This window comes from Doryrhamphus excisus, chromosome 13 (assembly GCF_030265055.1).
Source record: "Doryrhamphus excisus isolate RoL2022-K1 chromosome 13, RoL_Dexc_1.0, whole genome shotgun sequence".
Lineage (NCBI taxonomy): Eukaryota > Metazoa > Chordata > Actinopteri > Syngnathiformes > Syngnathidae > Doryrhamphus > Doryrhamphus excisus.
In genome coordinates this window covers 11,387,037-11,408,120 of record NC_080478.1, presented here as the reverse complement: position 1 = coordinate 11,408,120, position 21,084 = coordinate 11,387,037, and the positions used below count along the sequence as shown (strand labels likewise).

The 21,084-nt window shown below is 38.9% G+C and overlaps 1 protein-coding gene across 4 annotated transcripts in view; it reads left to right on the top strand.

Annotated features, from left to right (window-relative positions):
• The window catches only part of alk (ALK receptor tyrosine kinase), a 260,619-nt gene that overhangs the window by 133,968 nt on the left and 105,567 nt on the right, over window positions 1-21,084 (top strand). For 3 of the 4 annotated variants that reach the window (XM_058091041.1, XM_058091039.1, XM_058091042.1), the window contains one exon: window positions 41-245. In XM_058091041.1, coding sequence (XP_057947024.1) covers window positions 41-245 — 205 coding nt within the window. Of the gene's footprint in view, window positions 1-40; window positions 246-17,264; window positions 17,404-21,084 lie in introns of those variants that run through there. The other variant, XM_058091043.1, reaches the window with a different exon arrangement.

Here is a 21,084-nt window from a genome sequence, read left to right as displayed (position 1 = left end):
TGGTTTTGTTCTCAGTCTTTTGTTTCTCCCTCCTCTATAGGTCAGTTTTTGTGGGTGAATGGTTCTTCCTTTGGGGGCCCTTGGGTGCTGAGTCCATGGCTGTGGAGTGGCCCGGCCCCCTGTAGCTTGGACATGGCTTTGTACCTGCACCCCAAGCAAAGTGGGCAGTACACCATATGGCTCATTGAGAGGGATAAGCCTCAAGTTTCTCTCTTCTCCACTGACACTTTACCTCCTATCACAGGGTAAGTACTAGTTTTGTTTGGCACTTGAATGTTGATCCCAGACATTTTTTCAAAACACATCCCTCAAAGTCCAGGCCATTTTTGATGATTTTGATGACGTGATGTGTTCAAGAGCTAGATAAACATAGTACCTAGCATAAGTCAGGTTAGTAGGAATGAGCGAGTACACCACTATCTTTATCTGTATCTTTTCACCCATCTAAATTATCTATATCTGTACTGGGAATGGGAGGGGGAAGTCGGTGTAATTCTTTTTCTAAAGGCATGGTATGAAGCACACTTTGGATATGCTTGGTTTACAAGATGCACACACACTGGGTTGAGGTGCGCTTTGATAGCAAGCCTCTTGTGGGGATTACGTAGTTTACATGAAGACAGAAACACGCACAGGTATCCGGGATGGAGTTATGATGTATAGGGATAAGTATAACAGAAAAATAGCAGATGAGTGGGACAGCACTTATGTCTCTGAGAGTCTTTCCTGCAACGATCCAGTATAGTATATCCATCTGATAACACAAGCGACTGCTTGCCTGCATGCAACAAAAGTTCCTCCTTCGCTAAAAGTGAGTACAATGTGAGTACAGTACAGTGTAATTATATAATACTCCACCCCGCAGCCCTCTATAATAAACACATTTAGATAAAACATATTTTAATTAAAGGGACTGTATGCAACTTGCTATATACAATACAAAAAAATGTGTGGTTATGATAGGCTATACATTAAGTGATAGCTAACATTAGTAGCTAATCTTTGTTGAATTGCTATCAAAACAAACTGTGTGTGCTCGTGTTCATCTTACATGCGCAAAGCAAGAAGAGGCGACAATGAATATAATATGGCGAGTACCTTCAAATGTTGGCGCCCTCTAGGCAGCTGCAGGAACCCACTCCGTATATTTAATATTAGTTTAAATTCAAAATTAGTTTACTAAGAAAAATTTCAGACTTAAATGTGCACGTTAACCTTTTCAAACAGTTTAACTTCCCCTATGTAAAACAACAATTTTATATGCAACTATTCAACATAAATTTAGAAATGTTTTATTATTCCATGTCAGTTGACAATAATGATGTGCAGCACGATCAAGTAGGTCATACAATGTACTTGTGAAACCCAGAGTCTTCTAACTCACTGTTTGAGTCAAAGCTAAACAATAAACATTCACCATGACAACACATTCTTCCCTTTTGCTTTTTATTATCGGGAAAAATGTTCCATTAAATGCAGTTATGAATATGACTGTGGCACCTTCAGTGAAAGCTTTTGCATAATTATCTACGTGATGTAACACGTGCTGTCTGATAAAGAAAGGAAACTAAATGGTTTGATTTGTGTCATTTCTTCTGGCAGCAGCTGTATGCAAATCCAAAACTACTTCCACACTCGCCCAATCTTTTGATAGGATGAATCCCTAATTACTCAAACACAGCCCATTGATGATTTTGACTGCAGCTCAAACTGACAACTAACGAGTCCAAATGTTCTTCCATCAATCCATCTGTTTTCTATACCACACATTTGGTTGGAGTTTATCCAGGCTGACTGGTGCATTGACTGGGAATCAAGCTGCACCATTTGCATGAAAGCCAATCATGTGAACCACCACACTTCAAATGACCCCAGATCTGAAAAGAGACGCAAGATTACGCACATGATACTTGTGGAAGGATTTTTTTTTTTACATGACTGCACTACATTTTAGTTTCATTTATTTATTTTGATTAATTAAAAAACATTTGTGTTCTTACCTTTTGTTTGTATAACATTGTATAACATTGTAGACATTGACTCATTCATTCAGCAGAGCATGACAATATATTTAATGCATTTCACTTGCAAGTTTTTCCTATGGAAGGGCAGCAGTGACAAGAACCTTCTAGCTCATGCACGCCCGCCCACACACCTTCAGGATGAGGAGAGTGCCTCTGTGTATGACGTTCCTTCTATTCTATTTTATTGTTGATTAGCAAGAGTAATGATGCCACACTTACATTAACGACATTGTAGAAAGTCATGGTGTAAAATAAATGCCCTGAGTGCACTCAGACGGTAGGATGGGCTGGTATACTCAATCATGTTAAAACATAACACTGACGTTCTGTGCATAGATTTGTGTCTTGATGCAAGCCAACACTTGGCACTAATGAACTTATGTGCAGCTACTGCTATTTTAAGCTTAACATCCGCCCACATATTTTTAAAGTGACTGTCTAAGTATTTCCTTTTTTATTTGACATTTTCTAACGAATGAGTTGTCAGCCTCCTATGTGTTTGGGTGAGGTGTGGCATTTGAGGTGCAGAAGCAGTCCCTTTGCACATGTCGAGAAGGGGGTTGGCTTAATCGACACCTTATTTATTTATGTCAATATGCAAATAGTTGCAAATTTAAATAGTTGCATAATTGTATTATTTGATTTCCTGTAAAATTACATGAGGCTCTAATGGGGGTTATGATACCACTCTCGACCCGATCCGAAATGGAAACACAAGTAGTAGTGAGAACAAATGTACAGATAAAACATGAAAATCAGTAACTTTAGTAACTTAGAGCTGGGATGTAATTATGAAGTACAATGTAAAAATTCCAATCAAACAGTTTGCCCGAGGTGTATTTTCTTATTTGTCTTTTGTGTCATTCAAGCCTCAGCTGCCGAGGATGCACAGAAGGTCATCACAGCCACAGACATGGGGACTTACACAATTCAACGATTGGGGTGGTGATGGGGAACTGGACGACAAGGGAATTTTGATTGAAGGTCCTTAACAACCTTGGCTTTGTCATAATTGGTTTTTCATGGTCTTTGGTCTCATTTATGCCCTTGATTTAAGTTTTCCCATACAACCTTTAGTACGTGTTTTGCCCCGTTTCCTAGTGACCATGTGACACCCTCACTTTTGCAAGAAGCCTTCAATCTCTGGTGACAAATTGTACATCTTCCTTACCCCATCGCACAAGTCATTTTGGAATGAACCAAAACACAGATTAACAAACAGCACTTTTCTGTGAGAATGGCCATAACATTTATTTTTGTTCTACTCTCCTACTGTTTTATTTTTATTTTTTTACTGTGGCGTAAACATAATTGTCATATCAATATTTAAATCCGATGTAGGTCCGAGTTAAGGTGATGGAGTAGTTTGCAAAATTTTAAACCATGTAAGTGTGGCTGCCGGATTAACTTCATTCATTCATTCATTTTCTACCGCTTATCCTCGGTTGCGGGGGTGCTGGAGCCTATCCCAGCTGTCTTCGGGCGAGATGCGGGGTACACCCTGGACTGGTCGCCAGCCAATCACAGGGCACATATAGACAAACAACCATTCACACTCACATTCATACCTATGGACAATTTGGAGTTGCCAATTAACCTAGCATGTTTTTGGAATGTGGGAGGAAACCGGACTACCCGGAGAAAACCCACGCATGCACGGGGAGAACATGCAAACTCCACACAGAGATGGCCGAGGGTGGGATTTAACTCGGGTCTCCGGATTAACTTGAATGGGAAAAATCAAAATTATGTTAACATGTTGCATCAATTTTCATCATGGCTGAATAGTTACAGTAACTGATTAATTTCTATTAAATGCCTCTAAATGTAAGCCACAATGGATTTGATTCATTGCATTATTGACAGCTCTTTCGGTAATGCTGTGTATGTTCACACGTGCACACACACACAAATACTTGCTGGTTGAATGGCAATGTTGCTGTGCATCAGGCAATTGAAAGGTTTTAATCCCACATTTCTATTGCATTATACAGTACATTACACTACCTCTAGCTTAGGATCTTATTTCCCCACAACTACTCCATTGCACACGTACAGTACATGTGTTGTATATAGCACACAGCAGGATAGTTTAATGTACGTATTTATGATGTTAATAGAATGTTTTAGTGATACATTGCTTCTGATGTGATATGGATCACTTGACAAGCTCTTTGGCTTTATCAGCCAATGCAGACCTTTTGTCTAAAAACAGCAGATAAAATAGTGTATCCTTTTATGTAAATTAATGATGCATTCACTCCACAAAGACATCGTTCAAGCTGAACATTAGCAAGATGGACGGGTCACCTTAAGGCTTTCTCACGTCGTTCATATGCTTTTAGAGTTGTTTCACTTTGTGCTGGCAGTACTTAAACTCCAGTTTTGTGACCTTCCTCACCACAAGACAATTGTCCGTGGATCTGGAGGTGATAAGGATACTGCTTTGAATTCTAGTTTTCAGCTTGCTGGTGACTATAGCATTATACAGTATGTCAAGGACGGTGGGAGGTGCCATACTGTATAATTGGGTGTGATAAGCTTGTAGACATGTGCTCGTGTATCCTTAGGCTCTGCGGATATTTAATGCAACTCTGACGAAGGATGTTCCACACAGTTAAGAATGTCACATTCTCTAACTTTTTAAAAGCTGTCTGTGCAATAGACAATATAGAATTTTTAAGGAGATTTAAAATAAATGTAAACCAAGCATGTCCAAAGTGTGCTTCATACCATGCCTTTAGAATAAATGAAAATATTTTTTGTGTCAAATGGTCTGTGACAAATCAGGTAGCAATGTAACTCAACCATATGACAATGCATTTAACCCTATTTAGTATAGTAATTCCTTGTTTATCACACTTAATTGGTTCCAGACATAACCACAATAAGTGAATTTCCACTAAGATCCTTGTTTTATTAATGAAAAAGGTAGAGCATTAAAAAAACTGCTTTTCAATATGTTTTTAGTGTTATTGGAGCCCTCTAGACATTAAATAACACCCAACAGTCACTTTTACACTTATATTATTATAAGACTTAATAGAATGTAAAACATCTTAGACAGAAATAAGACATAACATAGACTCACATGTTCTCGACAGCGTACTTCCTGCGGTGGCCATTGTCTATTCATCAATGCAACAATACTGACACCTAGTGACAAGTGTAGAATACTACTGTGATGGCAATGTTTGTTGTTAAGGAGAAACTCATGATGCACTTCAGTCTCAGAGACTCAGAGCCTCATGCATGGGTTTTCTTTGCGTATTCCAGTTTCCTCCCACATTCCAAAAACATGCTAGGTTGATTGGCGACTCCAAATTGTGTGAATGAAAGTCAGCTGGGATAGGCTCCAGCATACCCCTGCAACCCTAATGAAGACAAGCGATATAGAAAATAAATGGATGGATATACATTATTATTCAGCTATATGTGTACTGTGTGTGCGTGTAAGTGATAAACTCTTCTACAATTGTTGTACTTTTTGTACAATATGCCTTTCACAGGCTCATAAAAATGTGGTCCACAAATGGCCCATGGGCCACATCTTGGACATCCCTGGTTTACATGTTTCACAGGTGTTAACAAATGAGTGTGTCCATGCTGTGTTCCCGCTACAAGCAAAGACAGGCTTCCACCGAGTACATTTTAGTTATTTGCTGTCGTCCTTGTAAGTTTGACAACAAATCATTGCAGTCTCACAAAGGCACAGACAGAAAGCTTATCCACAGATGAATTATGTCTTGTGATCCTCATCTCGCAGCTTCTTCACCCTTCCCAGTTGGTATGCATCATGTCCATTTCTTTATCTCCTCTTCAGTTTATTTCAGTTTAAGTGGCATCAAGAACCTTGAAAGCGTCTACTGAGTCTCTTTCACAATGTATATTTATTAAGAAATTTATTTCACAAAATTCAAGACCAAGAACAGATATTTAATGTGGAAAGACAAGTTATTCAACTACAACATAACACATAGAACAACAGGCTGAACAGTCAGGGGAGGTAGGAAGGACCCAAAATAATAATAATACCATTAATATTTGTCCATTGAACATTATTAAACATTTGATTTCTTTTTTTAATTTTTTTTATTAAAGTGTAGTTGCACATTTCCTGATCAAAATAGGATAGAAACCTACGATGATTCTGCATCTCTTTTTGGCCTAGTAGGCAAGCAAAGCAGACCGTCTGAGTGCAGTGAGTTGGATCATGGTGACTGCCAGTTTAAATTTGTCAGAATGTCACCAACAATAGAAATGTTTCTTATATATCATGACTTTCTACAGCCTGTATAAAGTCATTATTGTAAGTGTGACATCAAGTGTCACAAAAAAAAAAACCAAAACAAAACACATGCTCTTCAGATCAGGGATGTCGTCAATTGTAGCCATCTTATAAAGCCCTTTGAGACTTTTTCGTGATTAAGGACTATATAAATAAACTTGTAAGGTACTTCTAAGGTATAGCCACCGAGAGTCATTGGGTGGAAGAGACCCCACTCCATTGAATCTTAAAAGAGTAGAGAGTGAAATTGTTCTTGTTTGGGTGCGCCTCTACCTTACAGGATAAATACTTTTAGATCCTGCACCATGCAGGACCCTCGGACTAAAGCTGCCCTGTCTAGCAATGAGCGTGGACTAATAAAACCTGCGAGCTGGATGAATAAAAATATTTGCAAGTACATTTCCAGAGATAGTTTTTTGAATGCAAATTCCCGAGGAAACAGTTTGATGTGTTCTGGAAATGCAGATTGATGATGAATAAATCATGAAGATATGCTCAAGAAAAGACCTGCAGCTTTCATTATGTATTATATATGATACATATAGATAGTATGATGTTGGCTTTATCATACTTGAGAAGTAATTCAACAAAGACGAACATTTTCTTAAAATTCCTCACATGTTAAAGAAATCCACCATCGCACCACACGGGCAGGCAGTAAAGTGAAGAAAAATGAAGAGAAATACACATACAAATAGACCCTCTTATTGATTTGTGTTCACGCACGCTGTTGAATATATTTTTCATAGAAGTCTGTGATCACATAATTAGTAAATACATTTCATGAATTGAGCATGATCAATCATGTACTCTTCCATTTATCAACACTTCAGTCACTACACAGCACGTTTTTTTTTTCCATTGAAGCTCAACTGTAAATTCATAGCTGTGTAAAAAATTAAAAAAAACACATTGGCATTAGCTGCCAGCCAGCAAGCAGATGTCCTGTGAAACTGTCAGTAGTACCAATTAATGTATGGTAATGGGATGATTTTACAAAGAAACTTTAACTAATCTTTGTCTTCACCGATGATGACTGTAACACTCATTATTGTGGTTCAATAATTACAGTTCAGAGGACAGCAGAGCATTGCATGCATTGGTCATCAAGAGAAGCTTTTTTTCTATCTCAGAGAGTACCACATAGCTTCTTTGACCCTCTCCAGATGGATAATTACCTTCAGTCACTGTTATTATTTGCTTGAATAGTTACAGTATTTCAGCTGGCTGCTCTTGAGGAGTTGAGGTGTGGAATTTCCATAAGTTTGAAAACTTTTACTGACAGGGTAGTTTTGGATTTGCTAAGCGGTTCGTCGTGGCAAGCAGTTACTGTTACTATGGTAACTGGTAAGTGCGTGAACCGTGAACCACCTTTCATAGCAGCATTAACTAAATACTGCAGGAGCCTTAAACACCATGTTGATGTTGTCATTGATCCATGTCATTAACACTCTTACCCCCACCCATAGTTTGAAAAGGAACAGATGGTCGTTATGGTCCCTTCCTGTGTGTTACCCTACAAGTTGCCACTTGAGCTGCACTCATGCATGTGTTCATTATTTCCATCCTCTCAATTACTGCTCCAATACATGTCCTGCAGCACCTGTGCTGCACACTCCTCTCAGGCAGATGCAAAATCTGCACATTGCGATTTCCACTCATAGGTTCTCATATACAAAACAAACAGATGTGGAGAAAAGCTGAATAGCCACATGCAAATGCACTGAGTTTCCTGTAATTAAAACCAAAATGTTCCAGTGACAATGCCATATATAATAATTGTAACGGTTACAATGCAAAAATAATTCAAGTCATAACACAGTCCAGTATGTTACTGTGGGAGCAGGGCACACACTGCCTTTGGACTTGCATTTTGATTTAGAAAAAAAGAAAACATATTGTGGCTATTCCAGGATCCAGTATGTGCTATGCATAGGAATGCTGCAGTGAAGTGGAGGAGGGGTGCAAGATGATAAAGAAAATGGATTCTAGACCCAGGTTGTAAACATCTACTGACGCTTTACTGCTATCTTAAAAGCAAAATAGGAGCAGCAGCATGAAGATGAAGTTAACAAAATATACCAGTACTCTACAGATCGTATCAGAGGTATATTGACAAGAGCACGTTACAGCATTAAAGCAGCAATATGTTGTAATTTCTGTTTTGAAATGAGTTGATTTTAAGATGAAAACTTTATTATACTTTATTGTCATCGTGACCCTGGGTCACCTATGTTAGTTGTTTCTATCAACACTGGACCAGTCCAGACACTGCTGATGTTGTGATAGTGATTGGCTTTTCTCTTGTGGTTTTCTACAGATTGAATTTAGTTCAGATGGCTACACCTACGTTACAGATGAAAGCACACTAATACAGTGGAACCTTGATTTTTTTCCCCATTAAAAACATAATATAAATCCAGATTTTCTGTTCCAGAAAGCCAAAATTGTTAATAGAAAACATGTTTTTTTTACAGTTATAGTCACCCCCCACTTGCATCGCCAGCGTGTTCATTTCAAATTGCATATTCACGCTCTCAAAGGGGACATACTGAGCTAGCAAAATTGTTGCAGAAAAAAAACAATAAAGGATATGTACAAAAAAAAGCTACCATTGTTGAACCCAAAGAAGACAAATAAAGGTCAGATCATCCAAAATACTAAAGTAAAAATGTGGCCTTAATTTTTTTTAAATCCGCTGACATTTAGAAACATTGCTGACATCTACTCACAGCACTAATAAACGAAACAGCACCAGATAAGGAGAATATATCAGATTCTCCTGGGAATTGCTATCAGCAGACTTCACCAAGAGGGAATGTTGTCTTGACAAGCACATAAATACAAGAGAAGCTTCTGACAGAAGGCATGTTTCGCCTCCACATCTCTCAAACTACAGAGAAAACAGGAAATGACTGTGAAGTTTATAGACATAAAAAAAGGAAAGTGGACAGTTTTAAATTGAAAGTTGCCCCTTTTCATTAAAACAGCTTATCCAAAATCAGACTTCCCTTTCAGAAGCTGTTTCTCGAAAATTGTCACATCATTTATTGTAGATAAAATTGGTAGTTGTCTGAATATTAGTAGAAAATCAGAAAGTGCAGCAATTCATCTTGGGTGTCTATGACATCAGTTGAACAGTACAGTACATGAATAACTCCGTCAAACTTTTAATTACAGGTGTGGAGCCATACAATTTATCCAGAATATGGTTGACATATTGATATTTTGAAATATTGATTTATTAGGGATTGTTGTGCCGATAATTCAAACCTGCCATAAAGGCATGTTGTTTGAACAATCAAGTCTGGTGCTTGTGTGTTTCACTGAACATTACAGTAATATTACTGAACACCTGTGACTAGTATAGAATACTGTATATATTCACAATATCTTTGGATATGTCATCCTTGTATTTTAGTTCATTCAGCCATTTTATGCTTGAAAGGGATCATTTTAGGCAAATAATAAGTAACACAGCTGCATGGCGGGAAGTGGTTAGCGCACAGGACACACAGCTAGGTGACCCGAGTTCGATTCCACACTCTCTGTGTGGAGTTTGCATGTTCTCCCCGTGCATGTGAGGGTTTTCTGCGGGTACTCCGGTTTCCTCCCACATTCCAAAAACATGCTAGGTTAATTGGCGACTCCAAATTGTCCATAGGTATGAATGTGAGTGTGAATGGTTGTTTGTCTGTGATTGGCTGGCGACTAGTCCAGGGTGTACCCGCCTCTTGCCCGAAGACAGCTAGGATAGGCTCCAGCACGCCCATGACCCTTGTGAGGATAAACGGTAGAAAATGAATGAATGAATAAGTAACACTTGCTTAAATGTGCAAATGCTATGACTAATAACTGTCTGTATGCAACCACAAAACAACATAATTTATTAATTAATATATTATGTAAAAAAAAACTAAATGGAGCCACAAAATTGGAAGCTTAAAGTGGTGAGAGATTACTACAGTTATTTGATTTATTCTTTGTAAATAGTTCATACATAATGTAAATGTAGCTCATCCTCCACTAAGTAGGAGCGGCGACGTCAGCTGAGACAGGCTCCAGCGATCCTGTGAGACTAATGAGGATAAGAGCTATAGAAAATAGATGGATGGATAAATGCAAAGTAAACAACAGGGAAATCACTTAAATGTCACCATGCCATTACATATTGAACCATGTGATTACACTTGCTGAATGAAAGGCCAGCGTTTAGTGATGCAGCACACTGAAACCCATATACGGTATAACATAGCTTTTGCTTCCGTTTACAACTGTACACTATTACTATGCTTATATATGTCCAAACTGTTGAGATGAAGGTTAACATGCACACATACACACACACTATTTAGCATCAATAGGATTGGTTGTATGCTTATTATTGTGATCTTCAACTTGTTGGTTCCAAGGGAGGCAGCATGGTGCTTCACAGTCAGGGAGAGAGTTAAAATCTCTGTCTCTCTGTGTGCAGTTTTTTTTTAATAAATTTTCTAATGATGACGTCCTTTGTTTGCATAGATATGTCATCTCTTTGTATTATTAACTACACCCAAACAGTCCCAAATACACTTTGAATATGCATCTTAGCTGTAGATTGTCACATTTAAGTATTTTTGATTCTGCTATTGCAAACAGTCCTATCTTTTCGAGCAATATGTAAACCTCTGTCCTTTTTTAACAAAGCAATGTCACTGTCCCTCTGCATTCGAACATCCTACAGTTCTATTCTTCACTATTGTGCACCTCTACTACCTGTGATCACAGACATCAGCCTGCGTTATCGTTAACCCTTCATCACCTGTCAGCCCAGAGGCCCATTTCAGTAGAGATGAAAGCAAAGCAACTCTTTTGATAGCACAATTTATTACATGGATTTTCCTTGATGACTGGAGGAAAAGAGAAAAACATGAGCACGTTGGCCTTGTTTAAAGCTGTACAAGATCCGCTGCTAGTGCTGAACCTAATGCTCCATGTTTTTGCACACATGCTACTGCTTTTGTTTAACAACTGGCTTTCTTTTTCACTGTCAAATTTGATGAAACACAACACCAGAGGCAGTGTACAAAAACACAGTGTGGAAAGAGACATTTAGAAATGAAAGCATTTTTCTAGCTTGATAATTCTAAAAGCAAACACCGTCTGTTGTAATTTTACTTGTATTATAGTGAGCACACAATAATGCACAACAAAATCACAGTTCAATTTTAGGATGGACCAGTGGTTTTCCATTTGTATGATACATTTCTACATGTTGGCGGGTTTGTACTAACATTTAAAGTCCCCCCTGACCGTTCTACACGCTTCCCCAGGGGGATCCGCCCCACTATTTGAGAGGCACAGGGATAGACCACCATATCAATGAAGACACGCAGCAATAATATTCTGAAATGAATGATATAAGAGTTGGACCACGGTGTAATAATGGACAGATATAATCTGAGGTCTGTAAATGACGTTAAGAACTGCATGGACTCTGGCGACATTAAAAAAAATACATAAATAAAAATTCACTTTATAATTCTATTCAGTCTTCCTTAGGGCATGGTCAGGTTTGTTGGTGTATGTGGGTAGCAATTTGTGTGGATGGAGCCTATCCCATGTGCCTGATCAACAGTGGATCCCAGGGCAATTGTTTTTTTGTTTTTTTTTTTGTCCTGTTCGGCCATTGGGGCAGATAGTATTGTTGATCTAATTGCCCTTACATGCTAAACAGATTTGCTCGGCCAGGAAATGTGTAAGCTACACCTTCCCTGTACTATGAAATTTTATTTGCCGTTATTTGATGTTTTTGTTATGCAAATTTGGAGCGGCCGGACCGGAGCAAGAAGGGACACAGAAAAAAAAGGGGGAGGGGGGCAGTAGAGAGAGAGACAAAAACAGTAACAACAACAATTCCCATGACAACAACAGTGACAAACAGGACTGCATCAGTTAAATGTCAATGATGACTAAGGGTCACAATGAAGATGATATCACTGAAATGAAACAGTCCAACTTACCAGTGGCAATAGTAACAATGAAGACATGAACTGTGATAGTGAATAGAATTAAAGCCATTCAGTTGCAGTAATTACAGGTGCAGTAATTCCATTATCCCAGGGCAATTGTGATTAGGAAGTGTTATGACCTCTTGTGTGAGGTCATTTTTTCACTTTTGTGTTGTCTTTCCCCTGTGTGACCACAAGCAGGGCAATTGCTGAGTGCACCTTTTGTCTGATTGGAGGATGAGTTTTTGTCAGTAGACCCACCCTTAACACGATCTGTGCCATGTTCTTATGTGATTATATGTGTAGATGGTAGACATTGTAAACCATGATTTTCTGACCGTGTTCACTTTGAAGTCGCAGAAGTAGGAAGGAGAAGCCATGAATATGTTTGGAAACCTTTTTATTGTGTTTCTCAATTCAGAGTTATGGTAGATTCCTGTTTTTATTTGTTTTGTTTACTTGACCAGGCACACAAGCTCATTTTTGTTGGTTGGTTTGGACTTTTGTGCTATCAATAAATAAATGCTGATACCATTTGAAACACTTTGCTTGGTGCTTCTTGGGTATGTGAGCACTAAAACATGTTTCATGCCATTCTCCTTTAGCTCCTGGTTTATGGGAGCTAGTCATTCCTTTCTGTTTGACAGTCTCTCATGTGCTCGATGTGTACTGTTTGTTTTTTTTTCTCTCGAGTTGGCAGCTTTTCTTGTGTGGGTGACGAATTGGGTGGTGTAAAATGGAGTTTGATTTGGGGGTTTCATGACTCATCCAACTGTATTAAAATGAAATGGCTGTAAGAAGGCAGACCTTAAAGGGCCAACTATTTTGAGGTACAAGTGCTGCAAATGCTTAAAAAAAAGCATCATCCACTACCATAAAAGGGCCTGTTAAGTGACACAACTTTGACAATTGAAGTTGAAGAGGGGGATTTGGCTGATTTTGAAACCCCACCTCAGGGCCTCTTGATGCCAACCAAAATGACTCCAAAAAGGAACTTGAATTAACAAGCATAAAGGTGAGAGTTAGAGGTCCAAGCCATGCATCTGAAGGCTAAGGCTTGCTAGTTAGAGTGGGTAGCTGATTTAGCTGCCAAGCTTTCACACCACCTTACACCTACTCCCCAAACTCAAAACTGCAGCTTCAACGTGAGTATACAGCACTGTTCAGAAAGTCTGAGCATTAGAGCACATCGTGGTTACATTGAAGTGGCCTCTGTTGCTATACAACATGTGTACATATTTTGGGAATGATTAAATTGTTAAACAATAAAAAAGTAGTAAACTGCATGTGCCCTTGCACTTTGTTAGCTTATCATCAAAATTTGTGTAATGCAAATGCAGAAGTGCCATTAGGTCCTACTCGCCAATAGCAGGAATAGATTTAATTTTGACAAATTATTTGGCCGGGAATAAAATATTTCCCTCTCCTGAAGTGTTTGAGGAGCTGATTCTCAATGCGTGAGTCTCTGCCAGCTGAGCTAAACTTACCACCTGTGTTCCTGCTATTGTGTGACTTGTGTTCAGGCCAAGAAATATGAAAACTGTGGCTTTGAGTGATTCATTTTTAAGTAATTGTGATCCTGTGTTTGTGAGAAAATCTGATTCATGTTGCTTTTTGCAAAATGCAATGGCAGTGTTGACCACAGTCTGATGACTGAATTACTTCGAGGTGGTAAGAAACAAAAAACATTATACAAAGCACTTGATGAGAGAGAAACACTTTGCCTCTTTGTTTTGTTTCGGGTTTTTTTTTAGTAAGGCGACAAAAAGCTATGACTTATCCGGTGGATGATGGTGTATTGGTGCGCTGCTGAACTTCAAGTGTTGTGCATGAGTCAGTGTGCCAAACTGTTGTGCCAAATAGCGCTTTGTTTTCAGGTCGTCAGCTTAGCTGAACTCTGTCTGGACACCTGGGCTTTTGTAAAACACACCTGTGTTCCTTTCATGTGTCCTGAACTTAAAGGGGACCTACTATGCTTTTTTTTCAACTTCTCTAACCTATAAATTTAGTTAGAATGTTGCATTGTCGTGTTAAACGATGCCAAAGTTTCAAATAATGAAGTTTGCATATTTGGAAGTTAGCCGTGAGAGTTTTTTCTAACACTATTCCCTAGAGTGCTGCACAGTGGTTGAGTGGTTTAGCATGTAAGCCACACAGTCAGGAGATCGGGAAGACCTGCATTCGATTCTCCGCTTGGACTTTGTTACCTACAGTATGTGGACCTTCAAAACTCCGAAGTACTATCCAATTTATATGTGTAAAAAAAAAAAGATCAAACCTTTACATTTTTGCAATTACTTTCACAGATTTAACTTTCCCAATTCCTTGTATAATTGACATAATTGATAGTTTGAATACAGCAATATCTGTGCCCAAATTAGGTTTCCTTAAAAGATATCAGCAAGTCTCGCTAACATTCCATCTGCATCAGAAATGAGTATCTTTGTTACGCTTGATCACTTCTTACTGTATACTGTAATGCTCTTTTCTTTGAGGATTGCACCACACACAGCCGCAAAGGCTGTCTTGGGCCTTGTTGAAACATATTAATCATTGCAGTAATTACCTCCAAATCTGGATGGTGACCTTTGTCAAGCAGTGTACATCACAAAAATAAAATTAATCCAAATTTAACAAGTGGCATATCAGTGCTGGTCATACATAGTTGAGAAATTGTACATATTATGAACAAATAATTGTATTCCAACGTGCAGGCCACACAGTTAGAAGATCCGGGTTTGATTCCCCGCTCTGTGTGGAGTTTGAATGTTTTCCTCATGCGTGTGTGGGTTTTCTCCGGGTACTCCGGTTTGCATGCTAGGTTAATTGGCGTCTCCAAATTGTCCACAGGTATGAATGTGAGTGTGAATGGTTGTTTGTCTATATGTGCCCTGTGATTGGCTGGCGACCAGTCCAGGGTGTACCCCGCCTTTTTCCCCAAAGACAGCTGGGTTAGGCTCCAGCATGCCTGCGACCCTTGTAAGGATAAGCAGTATCGAAAATGGATGGAATTGTATTCCAAGCCTCACATAAATAGCTGTATAGTGTACTATTTAGTGATGTAAAAGAAACCCAACAATGAAACAAAAAGACACAAATAAGAACTGAATATGACTGACCAAAGGTCAACTTGCACCACATAATGTATCCTTAAGAAGCAGCTTGAGCCAAAACATATTTTCCCTCTTTAATGGCAGGTCAAAGATATGAATCAATACATAAGCAGAGGGCAGAGTAGTTTTCATTCTCCAGATTGATATTTAAACAGACTTACCATCTTTGTCTACGTTCACAGAATTTAAATCAAGATCAAATCAGAAGCAATAACCTTCCCCTCAGTCTCTGACATATAATGATGCATGAAGGAAACACTGTTTTTTTTGTCAGTGTCTTATTCGTGGCTATGGTGATTAGATTACATGTGTAATTTCTTTGACAGATGATTCAAGCAATGGGTACCTCATCATGTCCTACGAGACTACCTTTTTCATCATTAGGCCCAGTCAGCCAAAAGTCTCTGCTGTGGGAGCCTTTTTCACCTTCTCATTTGTTAGTTGGAGGCAAGAAGCCTTTCACTGTTCATTTGTGTGGCCCAGAGAGTGGGAGGAATCCTCGGGGATCAAAAAATGAGCCGCTATTCACCAAATAGGTCCTGAGATGTTTTTCATCCACTACTAAGATGGCCTGCCACATATCACTGTGCTTACATGCTAACCTCAGTAAAATGATACAGTGTGCGTTGACCTCATTCTAGAGAGTCACAGGATGTCACTTACACACTCATCCCTGCTGTTCTTCTGTCTTCCTTAACCACCTATGGTGTTGATTCTTTGTGTTTCTGCCCCACTCCAACAATGCCATAGCTGGCAAGGACATAGCTTCTACTAAGCAGATGTTCTTGTCTTCTTTAGAGCAGGAGCTGGCATCTGGATATCTGTCTTGGTGAAGGCATCTGTATCTCATTTAATGTTCTTTTGAGGATTCGTCACTATTTGTGATGCTATTGTGATCCAACAGTGTGTCACCCTGTAAGGGTGAATAGCATCACAGCTGCCAAAATCACTTTTGTTAGCTAACTACTAATAGGGTTGCTAACTCCCTGAACAATAAATAATAAATAATTTTTGGCATGGTGGGACCGACCCCATTGTCCTCACCTCTGTCCCAAAAGGCACAGTTAGTTGGTGAATGCTGCTGTTTTATTCTCTGATAGGTGACAGGGATGGAAAGGACTGGGAAAGGACTTGTAGGGCACCCATGCATTCATTCATTCATTCATATTCCTTCCTTCCTTGCTTGCTTGCTTCCTTGCTTCCTTCCTTGCTTGCTTGCTTGCTTCCTTCCTTGCTTCCTTCCTTGCTTCCTTGCTTGCTTCCTTGCTTGCTTGCTTCCTTGCTTGCTTCCTTGCGTCCTTCCTTGCTTCCTTGCGTCCTTCCTTGCTTCCTTGCTTCATTCATTCATCTTCCTTCCTTGCTTCCTTGCTTGCTTGCTTCCTTGCTTGCTTCCTTGCTTCCTTGCTTGCTTCCTTGCTTCCTTGCTTCCTTGCTTGCTTCCTTGCTTCCTTGCTTGCTTGCTTCCTTGCTTGCTTCCTTGATTCCTTGCTTGCTTCCTTGCTTGCTTGCTTCCTTGCTTGCTTCCTTGCTTGCTTCCTTGCTTGCTTGCTTGCCGCCTTCCTTCCACTGACAATTTACAAACTATTTTTTTACACAGTAATACAGATCAAAGATTTAACACAAATGTTTTGTGTCTAAATAAGAGACCATTATGTTCGATAAGGGACAGTTGGTTCCCCTGCTTAGTAGCCATAAAATGTGATGATAGATGTTCTAATGAATGCTCTTCAGTGTTTAAAGATTTACTGTTATATGCCATAGCGTAGGCACATTGCATCATGCATTTCAGCACGGTGTTTTTTATGCATAGATCGCTTTATTTGTTATATTTCTTTGATGTTTTTGTGTGCAATATCAGTTTATAGTGGTGTCACCATACACTTGATTCAAGAGACAATACATGATATTGGGTCTACGAGAACTTTTAAGAAAACAACAATGACAACATATAGGACTGGACAAACTGACTGAGTCACAAAACTATGCAGGTACATATTCATATATTGTATAACTTTGCATGCATGACCTACGCATTATGCTTTTAATTATTGAACTTTTATCCTCAAATTGAAACAAAAACAAAACTATAGAACAGGTGTTGTAGCTGCTACTACTAAGAAAAGATACATGTAAAAAATATTGCAGTTTTATGTAATTCTATGCGGCCATAGTTTTTTATCTGACAAATCTTTAGTCATTTTGATAAAGGATACAATTACTACAGGTTCTGCTTGGACATTGACACCACGGTAGCTGTTTAACGATGATAAAAAAAAAAAAGCAGAAGTGGGGAAAATTCAAGACCAACATGAACTGCAAGATTTATAGTGAGCGCAAAACACTGAATATGCGATTCCAATCCTGCCACTTCCATATTAAGTGCTTTATCACTCACAGTAGCCATGCCATAGTTCACATTCGACTGGGATTCGAAATCCACATAGATTTGACGCCCACAAATGCCCATGGCTTAAAGGCTGCCATGTCAATAGACCAGATACAGTATATGGTTAAGTCCTTGTTCAGCCGAAGTTGTAGTTTTTGACCTTTTAAGGACATACAGTTAAAGCTGAGCAAAGCCAAGCTGGTGTGTCTAACAGCAGCATGTAAGTGCTTTTCTTCTCCATTTCAGATTTATCTGGTGCATTGTGCATTTGCCTCTCCTCTATATGTGCAACAATGCAACCATCTGTTTGTCCATTCAAGTACATGTAAGATGTTAACAGCCTGTGAGGGATATTGGTTAAACCAATTCACTCTGTTAGACAGTAATGTCTGAAGTGCGGAGGGGCTATTGATTCAGTCATGTGTTATTGTGTCAAGCTCTTACATGGTAGAAAGAAATGATACTTGCATGAAACTCATCTGAAAATGCTGGCTTGCCATGTAGACAGGCAGTACCCACCGCCATCCCCGTCAGGTGACCATGGAAATGTCAATGCCTGATAAGGTTGCCATAATAAAAGCTACTTATCACTGCTGTGATAAGCAAAGGGGGAGAAGATACTATAAGCCAGGTCAAGTTTATTTATATTGCCCTTAATGACAAAAGAGTCTCGAAGGGCTTTACAAGCTGGCAACAATTGACGACATCCCCTTAGCTGAACCCCCAATAGGGCAAGGAAAAATATGTCACAGAAATATGTCACATTAGAAATATGTATATACAAAGTAAATCCAAATAACATAATAGTCCATCTTACAATATTGCTTTGCAATTGTTTCGGTTCAGGGTAAAAATGTTTCTTTCCAACGTGGGAGATTTAGGAGGATTTTTGCTGTTCCAGTGATTGCGCTCTTCTGGATGAAGCTGTCAGATGTTGTTTCTGGTATTTGCTGGACCCATTCCTGCGGTCCAGACTGACTTTTTTCTTGGAGCACAGTGGCCGCTAACTTACAATTTTAAGAGTGTATGCATAAAATTTAGTGGTGCACACAGAAATGGAAATATTTACATTTCCTCTCATTTTGACTGTATTACTGATAAATACTCACACAATAAATGCGGAACTCCAGTAATGTTGTTTGGCAAACTAGCTCATTTGCGCATGACTGTCAACTATGCACAATAGCATAGGGACAGAGCGTCTGCTTAGAATGTACTACATTTGATGCTGCTCTGTGCAGCTGGCTTTGGGTTAGCCTGCAGAGTTGTCTTTCACAGCCTCATTGAGTTTTTGATGGAGGCTTTTAGCATCCTGTTGATATTATACTGTTCCAGGCACTCCAGTATCCTTGTTGTGTGTGGCATTGACTTGCCAGCTTTCTTGTGGTCAATCTTGGCAGTGCACAAGTTGGTGCTTTTGGTCGTACGGTCTCGGGTGATTGCCCTCTCAACCAGCAGCTGTTGCTTTGCACACATATTGATCCATATGCATACTCACGTTGGCCACTATGATGCCTTCCATTTAGTGCTGAGGCACGTTACAAGTTGGTGGTTTGATGTTACAATTTAATTCTGGGAGTAACAAGTTAGGCATTTTAGCCATTTAAACCTCAACACTTGAAATATGCATTAACATCATATGTTGGTTATTTTATGAAAAAAAATCCAATAGTACTACATTACCATGACAATTTTATTACAAATCTTCAAAGTACTACATGGCATGTTGTGTTATATTGAAAATATGTGTATAAGGCCTTGCACTGCTGTTGCAACACTCAGTGAAGAATGGTCTGACAGACTTATTTTGTCACTATGCTACTGCTTTTATCTTGTCATTTTTAAAGCTTGGATGTGTAGGTTTCTAAATTGTTACCTTCTTCCCAGCAGAAGCGCCAGTCTGAATGTCACTTCAACAAAGGATGCATTACTTTTCTCTTGGATTCTCAGTTTGAATGTTATTCTAAAAAGAAGCAATAAATTAGTCTTCCACTTAGGTTTTCCTCAATAGTAAATTATAATTCAACTTGAAAGTCATCAACCTTGCATGAAATCTGTTTCAACACTAATTGTAATATTATTTTTTGAAGAGAATGAGATTTTGAGAGTTTTAAATATAATTCTGCACAAATGAGAATTGCAGATTTAAATGTAAAAATGACGATTGTTTTCCTCACACTGATGCTGATTTCCAAAGAACATTACAGCATGGACATTTTAGGGATGGAAAATCAAATATTGCAACACTGATCACAATGTCAACAATTTTTCAATGTCAACAGTTACCATTTTCTCTCCCTGTTTTGGTCATTTAAATAGTCAGTATCAGCTTGTCATGTTTACTGAACGTACTTCATAGAAGCATTGCTTCAAATGTTTGTATGATCAATGGATTTGTATCTTTATGCCACAAAGAGAAAATATGTTTACATGAGCTGAGCAATGATGTTGTTGCCAGAGCAATTGAGGGTGCATGCTTACGGGAAGTCACTGCATTTTAAATGGAAATGGATACTATTAATTTCCACATTGTCATCTGTAGACTGCAAGGCCTGTGTAGAGCCTTTGGTTCTTGGAACACTTTCAATCTCGCAATTGCTTTGTAATCATGTTGCCTCTTTTGTGACTGTTTTTGATTTCAGATAGTAGATGTAGGGTTTCTGCTACATATAATTGATCAGGGTGCAGTACTCATAAAAGAAGTACGAGTTCCTATAAGACCACCGCTGAGAGCTGGTGAATCTGTATTTTCAAAGGTAGCTTATTTTAGTGATGCGTTACAGCTCATTGTTATGTTTTGTTTTTTTTTCCGTTTTATCCGGGGCATACTTAATTGAGTGATCCAAATGAGTATATTGACGATTTAGCAGTCATAGTCCCCACGGTTCACAGATATTTGATCAATTATATACACAGTAATTGAAAAGTAACACACGATTTTTAAGTATTTGTACTTTATTTCTGAACTATAATTCTTACAATAAATTAACATGAGAAGAAGGTATATTGCATGGAGTTTTATTTAAAAGTTGATAAGGTTGCCAGCATTCTGCACTAGTTTCTCAAGGCGCTTGGGAACATTCATTCATTCATTCATTTTCTACCGCTTTTTCGTCACAAGGGTCGCGGGGGTGCTGGAGCCTATCCCAGCTGTCTTCGGGCGAGAGGCAGGGTACACCCTGGACTGGTCGCCAGCCAATCACAGGGCACATATAGACAAACAACCATTCACACTCACATTCATACCTATGGACAATTTGGAGTCACCAATTAACCTAGCATG